At 59.3% G+C, this 19850-nt stretch overlaps 1 protein-coding gene across 1 annotated transcript in view; it reads right to left on the bottom strand.

Annotated features, from left to right (window-relative positions):
• The window catches only part of COL13A1 (collagen type XIII alpha 1 chain), an 80927-nt gene that overhangs the window by 55931 nt on the left and 5146 nt on the right, over positions 1–19850 (bottom strand). The window contains exons 3-11 of the mRNA XM_089314110.1: positions 19798–19824; positions 18168–18218; positions 10923–10958; positions 10299–10325; positions 9317–9343; positions 6836–6862; positions 6719–6745; positions 6000–6026; positions 4320–4376 (exon numbers count right to left, since the gene is read on the bottom strand). Of these exons, the coding sequence (XP_089170236.1) occupies positions 4320–4376; positions 6000–6026; positions 6719–6745; positions 6836–6862; positions 9317–9343; positions 10299–10325; positions 10923–10958; positions 18168–18218; positions 19798–19824 (306 nt within the window). The remainder of the gene's footprint in view (positions 1–4319; positions 4377–5999; positions 6027–6718; positions 6746–6835; positions 6863–9316; positions 9344–10298; positions 10326–10922; positions 10959–18167; positions 18219–19797; positions 19825–19850) is intronic.

The following is a 19850-nucleotide window of genomic DNA, read 5'->3' as shown; positions in this document are numbered from 1 at the left end:
AGTGGGCACAAGATGGGGAGTGATGCCGGTGATGCGCAGGGGGCGGGGACTACATGCAGAGGCTGGTGGCAGTGAGAAGATGGCCAAGACACCAGGCTCCCAGGAGGAGAGGACCTGCTGTGCAGAGCCAGAGGCTGTGGGAGAGAGGTGAGCCCAGCCTGCCCAAAAGTCTGCTCCTAGCCTGGCCAGATGGCCAGCATCCAGCCCAGGGGGTCAGCGGCCTGGGCCTGCATCTGTCATCCTCTCACCACGTGGCGAGTCTCAGCACTTCTCTGAGCCCAGCCTCCGGGTCACTGGGCGGGAGCAGAGCCTGCTCACTTGCTGTTCCAGTTTTCTGCTGTCTTTGGTTGTCTGGCCCAGAGGATCAAGCGTGATCCTTCCGTCAGAGGCCACGGGCCTTGGTGCAGCCACGCTGCAGCCAAGCGGGAGACTGCACGTAACACATGTGGATCGGTGGCTTCAGATGCAAACCTGGGGCCTTGGCAGAGCCGGGCGCACATTCCTGGGTCAAGGGGTAGCCGCCCCTTTGAAAGGGGCCGAGTCCTCCACTCCTTTCTTACATACAGCCTGCACCTGTCACTTTGTGATGTGCCTGGCCTTGGAGGGCAGCTGTGTGCAGCCCAAGGCTTGGTGGAGAGAGCAGCGTAGCTGCTGGGTGCTTTGCGTCTGTATGGGTTGACTGCTCCTGTCCCACGCCACTGCCTCCGTCAGCTCTCTGATCCCAGCCTCACTGCCCCCGTGCCTGTCCCTAGCTGTGCCAAGAGCCCAAGGAGGCATGAGTGCCACTGTGTTCTCACGGGAGCAGGAGGCAGGGGCCTGGTCTGGGAGACTGTGATCTTGCCAGAACAGTGCCACTAGGGACCATCTGGGCTCAGCTCCTGCAGGGAGGGGCCCACTGGCTCTTAAAGAGAACAGCAGCCCCAGCCTGGAGGCAGCAGGGCACACAGGCACCCCTCCCTGGGCCTCCCTCTTCCCCATGAGGGAGCCAGCTGAGGGGGATTGCCCTGCACTCTCTGGGCCGTGCCGTGGGCGTCATAGGAGTGCACACGCTGGGAGGAGACAGGTAGGAGTTTAGCAACACCTGCCTGTACCTTCTCATGGTTGCAACATCCCAGGGCAGATGGCACCCTGAGGCATCACCTGGACCTGGGCCTCGTCCTGCCACCCCCTTGGAGAAGCCGGCTTAGGGAGACAGGCACAGAAATTGCTTTGGTGCCAGCCCTGCCTCCAGGCCACACCAGCTTCTTACTGAATATGGATGGGTCTCTTGGTGTCTCTCCTGAACCAAGAAAGCCTAATGAACCCTCAGGCTCCAAGAGGCTTCAGAGTCTCCCCAGGGTGTCCATGGTTTTGAAGGACACCTATCAAGACCAGGAATAAGCACCCTGAAGTCCCTTCTGACCCTGACATCCTAGAATGGTCACAAGTCCCATTTTACAGAAGAGAAAAGTGAGGCTCAGAGAAGTTGAGCTCCCTGCCGGGCCATACAGAGAATTCAGCGTGGAGCTCAGAGCTTGAGACTGTATTTCTGGTTCTTCCAAACGAGCCCCCACCCACCCGGGCCCCCTGCCCAGCTTTCTGCACTCTGGAAATGACCTCCAACAGCATCTGCTAAGCACATCATATTTCATAGAAAGTTTCCTCTTTCAACTCATCCAAGACCCTGTGTTCATGCGTCTTGCAGAGCCTGTAAAATCAATACTGGGTTTATTGATAGGAAATGGATAAGCCATTTTATGTCCCCTGATGGCTGCCAGCACAAAACCCTCATTCTCCAGGCAGGATCTGCAGCAGGCAGAGCAGGGGCCCTGATCTCCTACTAGTTAGGACAGCAGGTGAGGGCAGCACACAAAGTTCTGCTAGACCCCCTCCCCCTACCCCCTAGCTCCTGGAAAGGGAGGCAGGAACATGCAGGGGCCTAGACCCAATTCTGTGCCCCTCTCCAGTTCTTCCTGGGGATGAGGGTGGTGGCACCCCACCACTGGGGGGCTGGGGTGGGGATCCCAGGAGAGAACCCTTGGAGCACTCTTAGAGCAGGGCGTGGAGCCCAGCGGGGGCTCAGCAGGGAGCAGTCGTTACAACCAAGGCCACAGGAACTCACCGCTCCCGGGATGTGGGCTGGCTCAGGCAGGCCTGGTGCTGCTTGGAGCTGCCAGCGGCCCTACTCGGTGCCCACGGAGGCCATGGAGGGTTTGGCTGCTGTAACTTGACAGGCAGTCTGCAGCCCTGGCGCCCAGTTGGCTCTCAGAGAGCAGCTCAGAGCCCTGGGCCCTGGCAGTGGAGGGAAGGTGAGGGGGCAGGGGTCGGGGTGCGGGGCAGACCTGGACCGCCTGGCCCAGAATCAAGCCCTGGTCACGTGAAGGGCGGGCCCGAGACTGTGTCGTTCTCTGCGACCTGGCCCTGCCCCAGCCTCCACGGGTCCACGAGGCAGGAAGCGGGAGCAGCTGCTCCCGGGGAGGACACCTGTCTGTTGTGGCTGCGTTCCGTCTGCAGACTCCCGTGGCCCTCAGATTCAGGTACAAGGGGCAGGCCCCGGGCAGTGCGCATTTCTCAGTGTGCAGGACAGAGGTCCACCTGAGAGCACCCTGGTGTGGGGTCTGAGGACCCGGCTGCCAGCTCCAATTCTGCCTCCAGCTGTTGGGGTGACTTGGTCAATGCCCTTTGTTTCTCTGAGCCTCCCTCCTGGTCTCCAACATAAGGTGACAGCTAACATTCAACCAAGCACTGGGACCGGACCAGGAACCGTTCCCAGAGCTACAGATGCAGCATAGCAGTGCTATGCAGTAGACCTTGCTATCATCCTCATTTTGTAGTTGAGAAAGCTGACGCACATGGCATAGGATGGGTGGGGGGACTCGGGTGCTCTGTAGCTCATGGGCTGTGTGACCCTGGGCAACTGACCTAACCTCTCTGAGCCTTGCTTTCCTCGTCTGGGAAGTAAGGATGATCGTGCCCAATGCACGAAACCGTTCAGAGAATGGAAACCAGCCTATCAAATAGATGCCACGGTGTCTGGCACACAGGGATAGCTGGTGTGGCGGCAGATGGGAGTAGTGGCGTGGTGGCAGGTGCGACTCTCCTGGGAGTGTTGTGTCTTCCCATGTGCACGGTGTTCATGGGCCCATTTAACTGAGCTGCATTAGATGGAGGTTTGGCTTTGTGGCCGCTGCTGGCCTGGCAGGGCCGGGCTGGTTTGCTGAGCCCCTCAGGGAAGCCACCCACGGTCCGGGCAAACAGAAGGGGTCTACCTGGAAGGTCCGCCTTTTTATGACTGGGGGTGGAGCCAGTCGCACTGAATTGAGCAGAGGCAGCAGCTGAGGAGCAAGATGAGTTGGAAGGTCAGAGGGCAAAGGCCAAAGATCGTAGGTATCCAGAAAGACGCCGAGTCGCCAGGAAGGACAGGAGGAGAAGAGAGAAGAGAGATCAGCGTGAGCCGCAAGTCCAGGAGGGACGGTGTGGACATGGCACTCTCACAGCGTGTGACCATCCCACGGAAGAAGGAGTGGCCCTCGGTCCACACCCTGCCTCCGCCTCCAGATTGGAGCTCAGGGTGGTGGTCAGCAGCTCCCTGGGCAGCGAGAGTAGCCCTGCTCGGCTAGGTTGCCTGAGCCACAGAGGCTGCTTGACACGTGGCCCAGCATTGCACAGCCAGCCCCGTCCATGCCCGCAGGGTGGACAGAGGCTCTGGCCAGGGAGCCGCAGGACCAGATAAATTGGTACTTGAGGCCCGGCTGGTGTGTGGCCACTTTGGGGTTCTTTTTTTGGTTGAATGCAAAAGGCTGATGTCGGCAAAACTGAGGAGGCTGGCCGAGGGTGAGGCCAAGGCCGAGGGTGTGGCCAGTGTGGGTACTTGCTAAGTGCTACCGAGGTCTCACCCTGTGGCTGGAGGGCTTGGAAAATAAAAGCTGGGCAAAGAAGCCTCTGGAACGTTCAACCACTTTGAGGGGGGAAGGAACTTGCAGTCACGTTATCTGCTCTAAGTTTGGTTTCTGATTCTGTTTGCTGCTTCCCGCCCCTCTGCCTGTCGAGGCTCTCGGAAGTGGTTAGAATCCACGAGTGAGCAGACAGCGCAGGATCAGCCACTTGCTTTGAAAGGCACGTAAATGCACACCAGCCCCCCTGGGCAAGTGCTAAGAGCCGGGGGCCATCTGGGCTGTGAATGCACCCAGCTCAGGGCTTGGGAGCCCACCCCTGGCCTTCCCAGGTCACCCCAAGAACCGCACCCCGCCCGCGGGTGGGGCCTGGGCACGTGCAGTGCTGGGCACCGTGCAGGAAGCCTCTTAGCAGAGAGGTTCGCAGACCTTCTAGAACTCACAAACCTTCAAGGTAATTATCTGGTTGGAGCGCAGAGCTGCTAGCGTGCTGCTTAGGTACTCCTAGTGGGGGGAGGTGGTGGGAACGAGGGCAGAGACGGGGGAACAGGAGGAGAGTAAGGGGGAGCCCCCAGACGCCTGCTCCCCACCCCACCCCCCCGGAGAAGCTGGGGCTGGGAGAGAGGTGGGCACCTGCCCTGGTGTCTCCTGGGCCTGAGCTCTTCCTCCCCCACCGTCCCTGCAGACCCCTTGGAAAGCCCACAGACCACTAGGAGCCACCTGCATTCCCACCTTCTTAATAAGCTTGCTCTGCCCATCAGCTGGGGCCCCAAGCCACTCTCACCCCTAGACTGTGCGGTCCTAACTGTGCTTCCTGGCAGCCTGTGGCCTGGATGCTTCTGGAATCTTCTCTCACTGTCCCCTTCCCTTTCCTGTGTTGGGCTGGGGTGGGCAGAGAGCCCCCTCCTCCTTGCCCCCAACCGCAAGTGTCCAGGGGACGGCTGACACGCCGCCAACGTGTCTGCATCTGTGCTGTGGTTTGCGCCGGGGGACGCGCCTTTCTTTCGGATAACATAACAAGCCTGTGAGCCCATCGTTTCAAATAAACACAGCTGACCTTCTATTATTGTATCGGGATCAGGCCGGCCGGAACACCGGGCCCCGCCTTGCAGGAGTACATGCCGCTGATGGTGGGCCGGCCATGGTTGCACTGCTGCCCGCCTGTGCGCCCCCCACGCCCAGGTCCAGCCCTGCTTTGCCCCTTCACATGCCAGGTCTTCCAGGACCTTGCCTGGCCCAGGAACTGGCCTGCCTCGGCCTACCCAGGGTCAGCTCTACCCCGAAGTCCTACCTCTAGGACTCTCCTGACACAGGGGAGAGGCCAGGGGAACCACACTATTTCTGGGCATGCTGAGGTCCATAGCGGAGGGACAGACACCCGGGGATGCCCATCGGCTTGATGCCCACTGCTCAGGCCGGGCAGCGGCAAGGCTGAACCCTGGACTCCCGCTGGGGGACCCTGGCAGGGTGGGTCCTGTATCTCAGGGTGGAGAAGGGAGGAGCTGGGCGGACTGGGGGAGGAGCCATCTCAGCGCAGGAGCCCCCACCCAGCTGGGAGCACCCTGATCTTCACCCGGCAGAGCTGAGGCTGTGTCCCTGACTGGACACACTTGCTCTCAATTGCCTCCTCGCATCAAGGTTTAGGGCAGCTGAAACTGACTCGCCCTCACATCCCTCTTCCTTGGCCAGGGCGGGTGGCTACCCACACAGCCACGCACGCACACACACACACACACACACACGCACGCTGAGGGGGAGGGGACACACGGACTGACACCTGTTACATGGCAGAGCAAGGAGGGGCTGGGCCGGGAACCACAGGCCCCACACAGTCTCCCCACAAGAATCCCGGCCAGCTGCAGGGCAGACAGAACCGCACACACAGGTGGACAAGCCCACCTGAGGCCAGCCCCATACAGATGCCCAGTGGGGTCCCTCAGCACCCTGCCGGGGAGCTGGGGAGCCATGCCTGCTGGCCACACTGCAGCCCACCTGTCAGCTTTGCTGCTGCTCCTCCCCCTACCCAGCTCTGCCCAGTGCTGGAGACCCCAGGGAGGTGAGGCAGCACAGGAGCTGTGCCTCTGGGATGGGTCAGAGGGTCCCGCTCAGATTGTGGGGTTCACTTACCCGATGTGGGTACTCTCCACATTGACCCTGGTGAAAAGAAAGAAGAGAGGGGGGTGTGAGGTATTTGTGGAGCTATCTGTCCCTCAGGGGCACCCCCAGAACTTGCTGACCTGCCTTGAGACTCATCACCCACCAGACCTGTTGCTCTGGTCTTGGGCTGAGCCCTCGGAGGCGGGGGAACCAGTTCCCTCCCTCACTTCTGGCTGGCAGCAGGCAAGAAGTCCCCGGGGCCTGCCTGGAAGTGGCGTCATGGTACGTGGGGGCAGGACTCTGCCACATACCGCCTGCCCAGGAGCTATGCTCCCTGGCTTGCTGGAGACTGACAAGAGCTCCTGGAAGGGAGCAGCAGAAGCTGTCCCCAGGCCAGGAGTTCCAGACGCCATGCCATCCGCCTAGGGGCAAGCCCCTCAATGAGACAGAAAGAGAGGAGGCCAGGAAGGGGCCCAGCGAGCACTTCACTAATGGACACCTCAGTACCCCGGGGGTTCACGGAGGTGGGTCACAAACAGCAGAGGGTACATGAAGGGAGCTGCAGAGGAAGAAGCTGGAGGGGCCCCGTGTGCCCCCTGGAGCAGCTCCCCTCCACTGCTCTTACAGATGGTGGCATCTCAGGGGCTGGGGACAGAAACTCAAGTTTGAGAATAGCCACTCTGAACCCCTGTCCCCCGGGGGAAGGCAGCTGCCTGGGAGAGGTTCTAGGAAGACCCCACCATGCTGACCTTTTCTCCTTTTTGTCCTTGAGGTCCCTGCAAAGGAAAGGAGAGAGGTAAAGATGAGAGCTGGGGACGCCGCAGCCCCAAACCCCGCTGCTGGGGGACGTGAAGGGAGGCACCAACCTGCTGTCCTCGGGGACCTGTCGGGCCCTTGGGGAGGAAAGAGACACAGGTCAGTGGGCAGATCAGAGACACACGCCTGGGGCAGGGCGTCTGGTGCCCGATGCCTCCAGGGTGATGTGGCCTCACACACCAAGCCTCAGCTTCTTCCCGTGCAGGGCGTGTTTGGAACAAAGGCTACCCTCCGTTCACTCCTCCAGAATCACCGTCTCCCAGGCCAGCCAGGTGGGAGGCCGCCCCCGGGTGCCAGGTGCCGTCCTGCTGCCAAGGATGCCCGGCCTGGGCGCACCCAGCCTGCGGGACATGATCTCCTTCTACCCTCAGTCTTGGTGGAACCAACCAGCCCGAAGGGCTCTGGGGGACACGGTGGGCGTGGGAGCCCAGCCAGTGCTGCAGATGTTGGGAGCTCTGGGGAAACCTTCGGCAGGAGAGGGGCACCCTAAGCCATGTTCTGGACTCCCTAGAGCAATGCAGGGGTCTTGGGGCTTCCTTGAAGGCTATCTTGTCAAGTTCACAGGGCTGGGGCCAGCATTGTGGTGTAGCAGGTCAAGCTGCCACCCACAACGCCGGCATCGCATATGGGTGCCAGTCCAAATCCCAGCTGCTCCTTTTCCAATCCAGCTCCCTGCTAATACACATGGGAAGGTGGTGGAAAATAATCCAAATATTTGGGCCTCTGCCTCCCACGGGGGATCCTGATGGAGCTGCCAGCTCTGGCTCGAGCCTGGCCCAGCCCCAGCCATTGTGGCCATCTGGGGAGTGAGCTAGTGGATGGAAGTGTTTGCAATCCATTCAGCACCGTGAGACTAACCTGCAGGGAGCCAGGGCCACACCATGGGCACCCTGGCCATCCCGCCCCAGGACAGAGAGCAGTGGGATGCGTGGTGAGAAAGAGAACACACAGGTTTAAGACCTTGGGGATTGGGGAAGGTTGAGTCCAGGTGCCCCAGCAGTGTTCTGGGCACTGTGTGCATCCCATTTAGTTTTATTTCAATTACTTTCCAGCATTGAAAGGCAAAAAGAATGCAAATAAAAATCAGAATTTTGAATTTATCTTGAATAGGTCAAGGTCCAAGCACGCATGATATCAATTAACTTTAGCTAACTGCTTGCCCTTTAAGGGTCACAGTTGAGGGGCTGGTGTCATGGTGCAGTGGGTTAAGTCACCGCTCGTGACAATGGCTTCCCATGCTGGAGCACCTGTTCAGGTCCTGGCTGCTCCACTTTCGGCCCAGCTCTGTTAGAGCTAGGGAAGCAGTGGAAGATGCCCTAAGTGCTTGGGCCCCTGCACCCACGTGGGAGACCTGGATGGAGCTCCAGGCTCCTGGCTTTGGCCTCCCCTAGACCTGGCTGTTGAGACCATTTGGGGAGTGAACCAGTAGATAAAACACCTCTCTCTCTCTCTCTCTCTCTCTCTCTCTCTCTCATGCTACCAGCAGCCCTCCCTTGATGAGGACCACCTGAGCAAGGGGAAGCACTTGTTCTGCTTCCTGTGAGGCAGGTGCTGTTCTCAGCGCTCAATGCTTAGAAGTGCCTCCTACCCGAGCACAGCCCTTGGGTGGCAGGGTAGGATCTGAACTCAGAGCCCAGGCTCTGCTTACAGTGCTTGGCATTCCTGATCTTTTCTAATCCCCTGACTGCACAATTGTAGGGCCGTGTCCTCTCAACACCTTATTTCAGGACCACGGGGCTCCAGGTGAGGACACGAGCTAGGCACTGAAGGGTGAGCCCCGGTTCCTCCCGCCGGACGCCCAGCACGGGGAGGCCATGTGGGGAGGGAGCCAAGGCAGAGACAGACAGATGATGAGCAGGCCAAGACCGTTACGCTTGGCGGCCGGGTGAATAATAGCTCAGGCTCCCTGTGCCAAGGCAAACAGGAGCCTAGTGGCTCGGTGGCCGGTGGGATTTTGGTGGATGACGACGGAGCCGGCGGCTCTGACGTGGGCTCCCGGGAGATGGGACGGCCATGCCCTTTCGCCTGGGTTAGCTGTGACCCCAGAGAGACGGGGAGGCTCCTGGGTGGTCAGGTGAGGGGCGCAGTGCAGGCCTCCCTGCAGAGGGGAGGGGCTGCCCAGGGGAAGACCCTGCCCCAGTGTGCCTGAATCTCAGCGCTGAGATTGGGGAGCTAGGCCATGCTGAGGATCACAGAGCAGCGCCTGGGGATGACCGCCTTGTTGCTTGTGGGTGTCATGATGTCCCTACGGCTCTGCCAGCCCTGCCTCGGGGCCTCCTGCCTCCGTTTTCTCCCACTCTGGCCATGTGCTGAGCTGCCCAGGACTCCCCGGGGTTGCGAGCAGCAAGGTGTGGAGGACTGGCTCTCTCTGGGCCTCCCCTGCTCCTGTTTCAGTCAGAGGAGCCCCCTCTGCCTCTCCTTCCTGTGCGGTGTGACGGTGAGGGGCAGCCCCTCCTGTATCCCTTCATCAGGCAGGGTTGCCAGACCCGGCCCCAACCCATCCCAGGAAGGCAGGCAAGCTCAGGTCTTACCATCTCCCCTTTCGGCCCGGGCTGGCCCTGGAAGCAGAAGCACACAGTGTGAGGCACCTTCAACGGGAATACCCCTGCCCCGCCCCACTCCCACACTCCAGGCATGAGCTTGCCCTTATCCCTCCCTGGGTGGTCGCCCGCTGGCCCTACCCTGCCGCCTCACACAGGTTCACCGGCCCACTGCCCTTCTGCACCTTACAGCAGGGGAGAGGCACGGAGGAGGGGAGTGGTCTCCGGGGACCCCAGCCTCACCCTGTCCACACACACAGGACTGCCTGGTCCTGAGAGGTGAGTGGACACAACCATCAGTGTGCCTGGCTGTGGCCTGGGGGGAAGGGGTGGTGGCACCTTACACCCAGCCTGTCTTCCCCTGTGGGAGTCTCTGAGGGCTTGGGAGGGGTCTGCCCTCCTCCAGCTCACTCCTTCTAGGAGTGGGGTGGGCGGAGGCTCCTTCCATGAACATTTGTGTCAGGGGACCAGGTCTGAAGGATTCAAATGAACCGAGAGGGATCTTGGCGGGGAAGCAGCTCCATGCTGACCTGGGCGTGGGCGTGGGGCCTTGGCGGGGGCGGGAGACCCTGACCCAGAGGACAGGAGATGACAGGACCTTGGTGGGGGGAAGGGGAGCAAGGGCACGTGTGTGGACGAGGGCCAGGCTCCTTTCAGGACTAGCTCTGGTCTCTCTGTTTGCCTCGCTCCCTGCACCAGGCCCCTTCTAAGAACCCCCCCAGAATCAGCATATTCCAGGGATGGCCTTGACTCCACTGCTGAGAGCCCAGCCTGCGGCTGTAGGCCTGTGCCTCAGGGAGGCCCTGGGAGGCAGGGTGATTTTGCAAAGCCCCTCCCCTTCCCGGCCAGGGATTTTCTATGTCAAGCATCATGCGAGGAGTCGGGGTCTTGCAGAAGGACAGAGACTCAAGGCTAGTGAACCTTCCCTGCCAAAATGGGGGAGGGACCCCCAGCCTGCAGTTGGACCACTTACCGGTTTGCCATCAAGCCCGATGGGACCCTGAAAGCAGAAAGAGCAGGTGTCAAGATCAAGGGTCCCAGACTCCAGGCAGCTGGGGGGCAGTGGTGAAAAGCAGAAGTTACGTGGCTATGCCTGAGTCCAGGCCCCAATTTCCCATCCTAAGATGGGGACAACAGAACCCCTAACAAGGGGTCCTCTGGAGGAGGGTGCACAGGGCCTGGCGCTGGCTGGCACCAAGCCCAAGAAGAGAGAGCCTTTCAAAACTCACCCTATACCCTGTGGGCTGGGGTCAAAGGACACCCAGTAGGCACCCCCACCTGGCCAGTGGCAAGGTCCCTGCTCAGAGCCCTGGTTGCTTCCTGCAGTGCGCCGTCCACATTCTGAGAGAGCACTGGGACGTATCAGCCTGTGGCCTCACTTGCCCAGGGCTGTCCTGTCCTGCTGGTCCTTCCTTGAGTACTGCCCTGTCCTTTCTCGCACCACGAGCTGGGCCCTGAGCAACGCGTGAGCTGGATCCACGGAAGGTTGCAGAGGCCTTCCTGCAGATAAGCCGTGGCAGGGCTGACCTGCCGTTTAAGCCAACCAAGCCCAGAGCCCACCCAGGCCACACGGCCAACCCAGGCCTGCCCCACTTACCGGAAACCCAGGAAAGCCTCGCGTGCCCGGCTGGCCCTGCAGAGAATGGGAGAGCTGTGAGTGTGAGCGTGAAGGGGGAGGAGCCAGTCGCTAGTTCCCTCCTTTCCACTCCTGCCTGCTCACCCAGGGGGCACCCATCACGTGAGCCAGGGGGGAGAGGTGCAGGGAGAAGCTGGGGCAGCATAGGACGTCTCCTGAAGGAGCAGAGTGGGCAGAGAAAGCCGGGGCCAGCATTCTTGGCATCTATGTCCAGCAAGCAGGCGCTGGAGAGCTCTTCACTGCTGCGGACACTCGGAGGAGCCTCAGCATGTAAACACGGGACGGCGGGGACAGCAGGGACACAGCGCCCTGAGCTCCTCCAAGTCCTCTCCGTGTACACAGTCTTTGCTCCCAGCCACTTATCTAAGCATGGTTTGGACATCAGCAGAGAGAACTTGACCTTTGGAATGGATATTCACAGGCTGGAAGAGGTGAGATGGCTCCTTCTTCTCTCTGGCCAGCAGCTCCTCCTAGAAGCTAGATCAGCCCTGGATGATCCCAGACGTTGTGGGATGCAGGGCAATCCATGCCCCTTTCCTCGAGGTACAGGATGTGGTGCACACAGACACTCAGGCGGGACACTAGTCTGAGGGGACGCAAAGCACAGGGCCGTGGAGGGCTGACCAGGAGGTCAAGGGTAACGGGGTGAAGTGCGAGTCATGCCATTCCCCTTCTCCTCAACCAGCAAGGGCTCCTTCCACTTACGGGTCACTCCAGGCCACCATCCGTCTTGTCCCCATCAACCACGTCACCGTCCTTTCCTGCCCTTTGTTCCGCCCACTCTGCTCAGGCTCCCAGCACCCTCACATCCAGCTCTCAGCCTGGGATCTCCCTTGTCCAAGACGGCCACAGTCTCTTCCCAGGCGTGGGTGTGGACTTCAGCCAACTGATTCTAATGCTGCCTCCAGTAATGAGGGCTGTGTGGCCCTGAGCAAGTTACCTACCCTTTCTGAGTCTCCTCTGCAGAGGGGACAACAGTAGAAGCTCACAGGGCCCCTGAAGTGAACTCAGTCCTGTGGGGGCAGCTGCTGTCTCTGGGCGTTTGTTGAACTGAGCAGAGAGGAGCACCAGAATGCAGCACACTGGCTTTTGAGTCCTGTGCATCTTGGGACCAATGCCTGTTAGTCCTGCTAAGGCAGTAATTCCAGAGCTGATCCTGTGCAGAGCGCCATTTCTCTGGATCCCTGTGCGGTGGCCCTGAAGCATCTCCAGGCTGGCCATCAGTGCCCCGTGGCCTCTGCTCAGGGCACATGCCAGTCCCTCCAGCTGGGTGGGATGGGACCCTGGTAGGTGTACTGGCTCTGCAGGGAGAGAATGGGCTTCGGGTGGGCTCGTGGCCAGCGTCCAAAAGGGCAAGGGGGAAGAGAAGCCGCTGCCCCCACTCCAGTGCCTCTCTCCGCAAGGATAAGTGAGGCTAAGAATAGCGCTCAGGAGAAAACCCCGGAAACCGTGCAATGTAATCTCTGCAGCCTCCAGCGAGCTTTCTGTAAACTGTGCTGAGAGCCCCAAGCTAAGGTCAGCAGGAGAGGCTTCCAAGAACCGTCTTCACGTCCCACTCCCACTCCGGGGAAAGCAGCCGCGGTGGAGGTAATCACACGGCCGGCTAATTACAGAGCCTGACTGGGAGCGGGCGGCATCTCTCCAGCCCAGAGCCAGGGCCCGGGCGGACCAGGGTTTTTTTTGGGGGATCTCGGGAAGAATGTTGTCATAAACCAGCACTCCACTTCCTGAAGAGGGTGGGTCTGGGGAGGGCACTTGGGGAGACTTGGAGCTGGATTTGAATTGACATCTCCTCAATTACAGGCTGGGTTTAGGCTTGTCTTCCAGTGCTAATTGCCGGTCTTATTTGTTTGGGAACTGCTTGTTTGAACTCTTTGCTAATATTGTATACAAGGTTATTTGTCTTTTCCCTACTGATCTGAGCAAAGCTCTTTGTCAAGGATAATAACTTTGGGGCTGGTGCTGCGGCGCAGCAGGTTAATGCCCTGGCCTGGAGCGCTGGCATCCCATATGGGCGCCAGTTCTAGTCCCAGCTGCTCCTCTTCTGATCCAGCTCTCTGCTATGGCCTGGGAAAGCAGTACAAGATGGCCGAAGTCCTTGGGCCCCTGCTCCCACGTGGGAGACCGGGAAGAAGCTCCTGGCTCCTGGCTTTGGATCGGCGCAACTCTAGCCATTGCAGCCATCTGGGGAGTGAACCATCGGATGGAAGACTTCTCTCTCTCTGCCTCTCCTCTCTCTGTGTAATCTGACTTTCAAATAAATAAATAAATCTTTTTTAAAAAAAAGGATAATAACTTGGATAGTCACAGGTATTGCAGACCCTTGGCACCTTGGCATTTGCCTTTGATTTGGTCTGTGCCACATCTGCTGTCATACCGAGGTTTTATGTTTACATAGACAGACTTTGAGATGTTTCCTTTGGTTTTAGGGTTTTAAGTCATGTTACAAAAGGGTCCTCACCAGTTCAGAATTATAAAACACTCATCTGTGCTTTGTCCTTGTGTTTTACTGTTTCACGCTTTACTTCCTAGTGCTTCGTTCGTTGGGAATTTATTCTGATAGAGTGGGATAGAGATTCAATTTAAAAATTTTACCTTTTTCTAAATGACTTGCCCATTGCCCAGGCATAAATTCTGGAATAATCTGATTCTCTTCCTATGGTGAAATAAGTTTTCATGGACCAAACCCCGTAGGCATTGGCTTTATTTCTGGCCCTGCTCCGTCACATTCATGCGCCCTGATTGCCCTGTGTTCTTCTTGCCTTTCACTGCCCAGAGCACCTGGTCCTTTCCTACTCTGTCTCCCTTACTTCATTTCTCAGAATTTTCCTGACATTCTCACATACTCATTTTCTTCCAGATGAAACTTAGTATTTTATTGGCCTCCCAGCCCCATGAGAGGTTCACTGGGACAGGAGTGCACTAACGTACAGGCAATGGGAGAGGCAGGCGACCCGGCGGTCACGATGCCTGCAGCCCCTATCAGAGTGCCTGGGCTCAGTGCCCAGCTCGGGCTCCTGCCTCTGGCGTCTTGGCAGTGCAGAACTTGGACAGCAGTGGCGAAGGCTCAAGTGCGTGGGTTCCTGCCACCCATGTGGAAGACCTGGATTGAGCTCTGGCTCCTGGCTCCAGCCTGGTTGTAGGCATTTAAGGAGGGAACTAGCAGACGGGAGCTCTTAGTTTCTCAAATGAATACAGATTTTTAAAAATTTTATAGGTAATAGCTTTGCTTATAGATTAATTTCTGGATTAACATCATATCCTTCTATATAAGAACAAAGGAAATGAGCTTCTTTTTTTTTTTTCATTTGACCGATGAGAGAGACAGAGAGAAAGGTCTTCCTTCTGTTGGATCACCCCCCAAATGGCCGCTACAGAGGGCACCACATCGATTCAAAGTGCTGATCCGAAGCCAGGAGCCAGGTGTTTCCTCCTGGTCTCTCATGCAGGTGCAGGGCCCAAGCACTTGGGCCATCCTCCACTGCACTCCCTGGCCACAGCAGAGAGCTGGCCTGGAAGAGGGGCAACTGGGACAGAATCCAGCGCCCCAACCAGGACTAGAACCCGGTGTGCCGGCGCCGCAGGCGGAGGATTAGCCAAGTGAGCCGTGGCGCTGGCCCCACAAATGAGCTTCTTATTCACCTCTGAAATCTCCCTTCATTCACAGCTGGGAGGGGAAGGGAGCAGTGTGTGCCCCACTTTCTGAAAGGGACCCCAAGCTCTGCTCCTCCCTGCCTTCTCCCTGCTTGTACTTCGTGCAGGGTGGTGTGCTGCAGACAGAAAGTTCTAGATGCAAACAGCCTACCAGCAAGTCTCCCTTCCCAGAAAAGGGTGCGTCCTTTGTCTGCACAGGCCCCGTCGGCGCCTACCCACAAGCATCCATGTGGCCCTTGCCTGTGGCACAGAGCCTCCACCGCGGCCACCCTGGGACCCTGGGACACAGCTGGGAGGGGCTTGCTCTGTCCTCTCCCGCACACCTCACACTCTGGCCCTCCTGCACCAAATGGACAGCTCCCTGGCACAGGACCAAGCCGTCTCACAGGCCTCAGGCCCCAGCAAGCCTGCTCCCCCCCATCCGTCACTCAAGGCAGAGATGGTGGCATCTTGAGCTCCTGCTTCTCCCTTGTGCTCCGTTTTCATCATCACAAAATCCCAGCGGTCCACTGTCGCTCCCCGTCTTCGTGGAGGAACGACACAGGACCCTGCGCTGTTCTTTTGTCTGCTCGGCCCTCCCTGGGTTTGCTGCTGGTTCTTCCCGGGTTGGCTACCAACCCTTCCACCTCCGTGGAAGGGCGGTTCCCCCTGCCACATTCCCCACTTCCGCGGGGGAGCGGCACACCGCCGGCCGGCTCTCCTGGGGGCTGCACAGGTGTTCCTCTTAGATGTTCCCCTTAGATGTTCCTGGTGCATGTTGTCTCTCTCCTCCTTTATAGTCCTCCTCCGCCAATCCCAACTCTGCTACCCACACGCCGAGTACGCTGCTCTCCTCCAATCAGGAGCAGGATCAGCTCCTGGAGGTCATCACTCAAGTTGGCAAGAGGCAGCTGCGTAGAAGCTGTTTCCTCCTCTCCCAGCGCCATATTGTGGGAGAGCAGATGCATAGAATAAGTCTTAATTCCAGTAACTTAGTCTAGTCAGAGTTGCTCCCAGTTGCTCCCCACAGTCCACCTCTGAAACCTCTCTCCAGCCCACTCTTCCAACCCAGGCCCACGGACGCTCTCCTGTCCAGGTGCTGGAGCTCCCAGGTGCCACAGACTAGCCCCCCCGGACTGAGCCTCTTCTGAGCATGCTCCGTGCTGCAGCAGGGAGCACAGGGCCAGCTTTTGAAACTGCCAGTCTGCTTTGTCCCTCTCAGCCCAAGACAACCTGTGGGTCTCCGCCCTCAGGGACAGCCTTCACATGGCCCCTTCACTGCAGACCGGCTCTCGCACACCTCACCGGCCTTGCTGCTCATCAGCCTGGCCTTGCTTTGCTCCAGAGAAGGCTTCCCCCCTCCTCAGTGTTTTGCAAGGGCATCTCCTGCCCAGGCCTCCTTACTTGAGTAATATCTGCAGATCCCTGTTTGCAGTGTAGTCACCCCTTTCTCCAGGAAGCCTTCCCTGCCTGTCCCCAACCCCAAGCCCGGGGCCCCCCAGCTCCCTAACCGTCCCCTGTCCTAGCACTGTCTGTGTCTCTGTATGGTACAGGCTGATGTGTCTGCTTGTCTCTCAAGCGATCACAGGCCCTGAAGGGGCAGGCAGGCTGTGCAGGTTTCTGTGGTCTGCCTGGCCCTGGGAGGCACTGGTGTCCACCTGGTGTGAGCTGGCACCTTGTGGGCGGAGCCTGCAAACCATCACCTTTTTTTGGCCTACCTTGAGTTAGGGGCTTTTTCCTAAACTGGGTGGATCACTTGTCCAGTGCCTGCTGGCACAGCCTGCAGCTTGGTGCCCACCGTCCCTCGCTTACATGCCAACATGCCTGGACACGCTGCTCCAGCAGGGTGCCTGCACGGCTGCCCTCTGCCCAGCCCTTGGACGAAGTGTGAGAGGAGGCAGGCGGTCCGAGGAGCCACGAAAGGCTGGTTCCAATCAGCAGCAGCTCTTCCAGGCCCTTCCTGGCTCAGCAGGAAGCCACAGTCTGCCAGCAGTCCCCAGCCTCTGCTGGGCTGGCCCACTTGACCTCTGCCCCTTAATGACAATGGGACCCTTTGTCTTCCCTGTCCCTGCTCTCACCAGCTCAGGGGGGCTTCCTGGGAGGGGCCTTGGGAGCTGCTCCTGCTGTGCGGTGAGGACAGCAGGCAGGGCCTGACCCATCTAGTGATGGTCACTCCCATAGGCCACAGTTGGAGGAGGCTAGGCCTGGTCCACAAAATCTCTCCTAGCACCAGTGTAGGAACCCACAGGGAGAACTTTCGGCTCTGCTGAAGGCAAAGATCCTTTTTAAAGAGGAAGACTCCCAGGACGGAAGGCAGTGTTGGGGCAAAAATGCAGTCTTTGGGCACAGTGGCACAGTGAGCTAAGCCACTGCCTGCAATGCCAGAGAGCGAGCGAGCGCTCTTTGGGCAAGTCACTTGACCTCTCTGTGCCTGTTTCCCGGGGAGGGTTAAGTGAGTTGGTCGCGCCTGCCGTGGCATGAGCGCCAAGCGTGAGTCCTCAGCGTCGTGTGGTCCGAGCCTGGAAGGAAGCCTTGCTGAGAAACTGCATCTCCACTGCCCAGGCCTGCCTGGCCCAGTACATCTTGCTGCCCCTCCTTCCTTCCCTGGACCCTGGGCTCCCTAGACTTGCTCCACCTCTGGGCTCCCAGCACTCTGCAGCAATCCAGTCTCTCTTCCCTCTCTTCAGCCCATGGGTGGGTAGAAGAGGCTCCTTCCTCCCCTGGCTATCTCTTGATGACATGGGCCCTGGCAACTGGTTTCATCCACCCACCGGGCTAGCCTAGGTCTCCCAGGGGCTAGCCTTGTGCTCCCCACCCCTCGCTGTGTGTGACAGGTCAGGGCCAGTGCAGCAGAACATGGAGCCTGCAGCCTGCTGCTCTGGTAGACACTGGAGTGCCAGGACACCTGGGTTCTAATCCTGCTCCTGCCTGTATGCATGGGACCCTGGCCAAGTCGCTTCCTCCCTCTGGGCCTCGGTTTCCCCTTCTGCGAGGGACCATTGCGGGGTCCCTTCCCCTGACACTGGCAATCTGATTTGTATTCCCGGGTATGCTCCTCCCTGTGGTTGCCGCAGGCCCAGCCAGCTTCATCACCGACACCCTTGTCGGCCTCACTGATGCTCCTGCGCTCCCTCCCTGTGCTGGGTGGGTGCTGATTACCACAGGAACCCAGGAGTGAGCCTTTGAGGGCGGCAAGCTGTGGGTTGGGCCTCTGCTGAGCACCAGAGTGGGTGCTTGGGTCCGTGAACAAGGATTCTCTCAAAGCTCCTGCTGGGTATGGCTGGAACCGCCCGCTGGAGGGGAGCAGGCACTTGCTGGTCTGCCTGAGTTTCCTGGCTCCGGTCTAGGCCCTTCATCACCCCCACCCCACGCAGGCTGTAATTTGGGTGTATTTAGTCAGGCCACTGCCTTTAACATCAGCAGTCCCATGCCGGGCAGGCTGACCACAGCACATATAGTGGCCACCATACCCAGAGGCCCAGCCGGACCTCTGTCTCCCTGGTTACCCCATAACCCCCTTTCATCAACCCACCCATCCCCCACCACACCCCAAGAAGAGCAACAGCGACTTACCGGGGGGCCTCGGGGGCCGATGATGGACATACCGGCGTCCCCAGGGGCACCCTGTGAGACAGAGAGGAGGGAAGTGGGAGGAGGGATTGTGGAAGTGGGGAGGGGGGAGACAATGAAGTAGCAGCCTACAGGTGCGGCAGGTGTGACCCCAGGAGGGACATAAAAGCCTCAGGGAGGGGTGAGAAGGGTGGCAGGGCCAGCAGGGATGAAGGGAGAAGAGAGGCCAGCAAGAACATGAGACATGGGGTCCAGAGGAAAGGGAGGGTCCAGTTCAGGTCAGCAGGGGTACAGGCTCCACGGAGTGACAGGAGGAGGGAGGCCAGGGATGGGAGGCTCAGCCGTGGCTGCCCAGGTCTCAGCTGGGCCTCACCCCCATGGGCCTGAGCAGGATGCGTCCAACCTTGCTGGGCCCGACCCAAGTTTTAAAGCCCCCAGGGCCTTCTTCCCCATCCCTAAGTACCCACCAGGCTGCACCCCTGCAGCTGGAACACAGTGACCTGCTCTGAACGGGAGGTGGGGGTTGCAAAAACAGAGGGTGGGGATGCAACCTGCTCACGTGCAGGGTGGGCTGGTGAGTTTCCTGGCCCTGGTTTGAGGACGATGCTGGGCAGGGATTAACACTGGAGCAGGAGCATTTTCAGCCCCAAGAGGTTTGGTGGGCACTGCCGGGCTAGGAGCTCAGCGCCATCAGGGATGAGTGTCTGTGCCAGTTGGAGAAACTGTGTGTGTGCGCATGGACTGTGCATGAATGTGTGTGTGCACATGGGCTGCACATGTGTATACGTGCACGCATATGCAGGGACACCTGTATGCGTGGGCAGCGATGTCTGCACGCATGTGTCCAGGGCATGTGCATATGTATACATGTGTGTATGAACATGGGCTTGTTCCTTTTGGGGGTCAAGGGCCCCAGCCTTGGAGTCAGACACGCATGTTCCCTCTCCAGCTCTGCCACTCTCTAGCTGAGCCACCCTGGGCACGTGACTTGGCCTCTCGTCCAGCTTCCCTGGAAAGGCTGTGTCCAAGTCAACTGGGAATACAGAGGCAAAACGCTTAGAATTCAGCCTGACGTACTTCCGCTTTAACATGTGGTAGCTGCGATGACCACAGCTGCCATGTGGTTATTTTGGAGACGAGAGACTCGATGGTAGAAATGCCACAAGACAAGCAAGGAAGGACAGGGCTGGGCACGAGGAGGCCTGGCTCCGGCTCTGGTCCTCTCTCATCTATGACAAGCTGGCCATATGTGTCGCACTCAGGCCTCCTGGACTTCCGGCTTCCTAAGGGTATCGGGTCTGCGACCTTTGGGCTTCCCCTGGGCATTTCCCAGCTACACAGAACAGCCCCGGGCTGCTCTCCTGGCCTGGGGGCCAGGATGGGAGCGGAGATGAGGCCATGATCAGCCCCAACAGGGCAGGGGAGGCTCCCACCGGGTGGAATGGAAGCTCTTAGGGAACTGACCCACACAGGCTGCCAGGGCACAGCAGCCTTGCATGCCCTGCTGGGGCCCGCCTGGTGGGAGGGGCTGATGAGGGGTGCCTCTGAAAGCCCCCTCCCCGTCCCCTGGAGTCCTCTGGCAGAAGAGGGGGCAGGGAGGAGGGTGGGAGGGCAAGGGCAGAGGGGGACTCACCTTCTCGCCTGGTTGGCCCTTGACCCCCTGGGGCAGCCATGAGCAACGCGGGT

Source organism: Oryctolagus cuniculus, chromosome 15 (assembly GCF_051225735.1).
Source record: "Oryctolagus cuniculus isolate XC-2025 breed Fujian yellow rabbit chromosome 15, ASM5122573v1, whole genome shotgun sequence".
Lineage (NCBI taxonomy): Eukaryota > Metazoa > Chordata > Mammalia > Lagomorpha > Leporidae > Oryctolagus > Oryctolagus cuniculus.
This window is presented reverse-complemented; position numbering and strand designations above follow the sequence as displayed.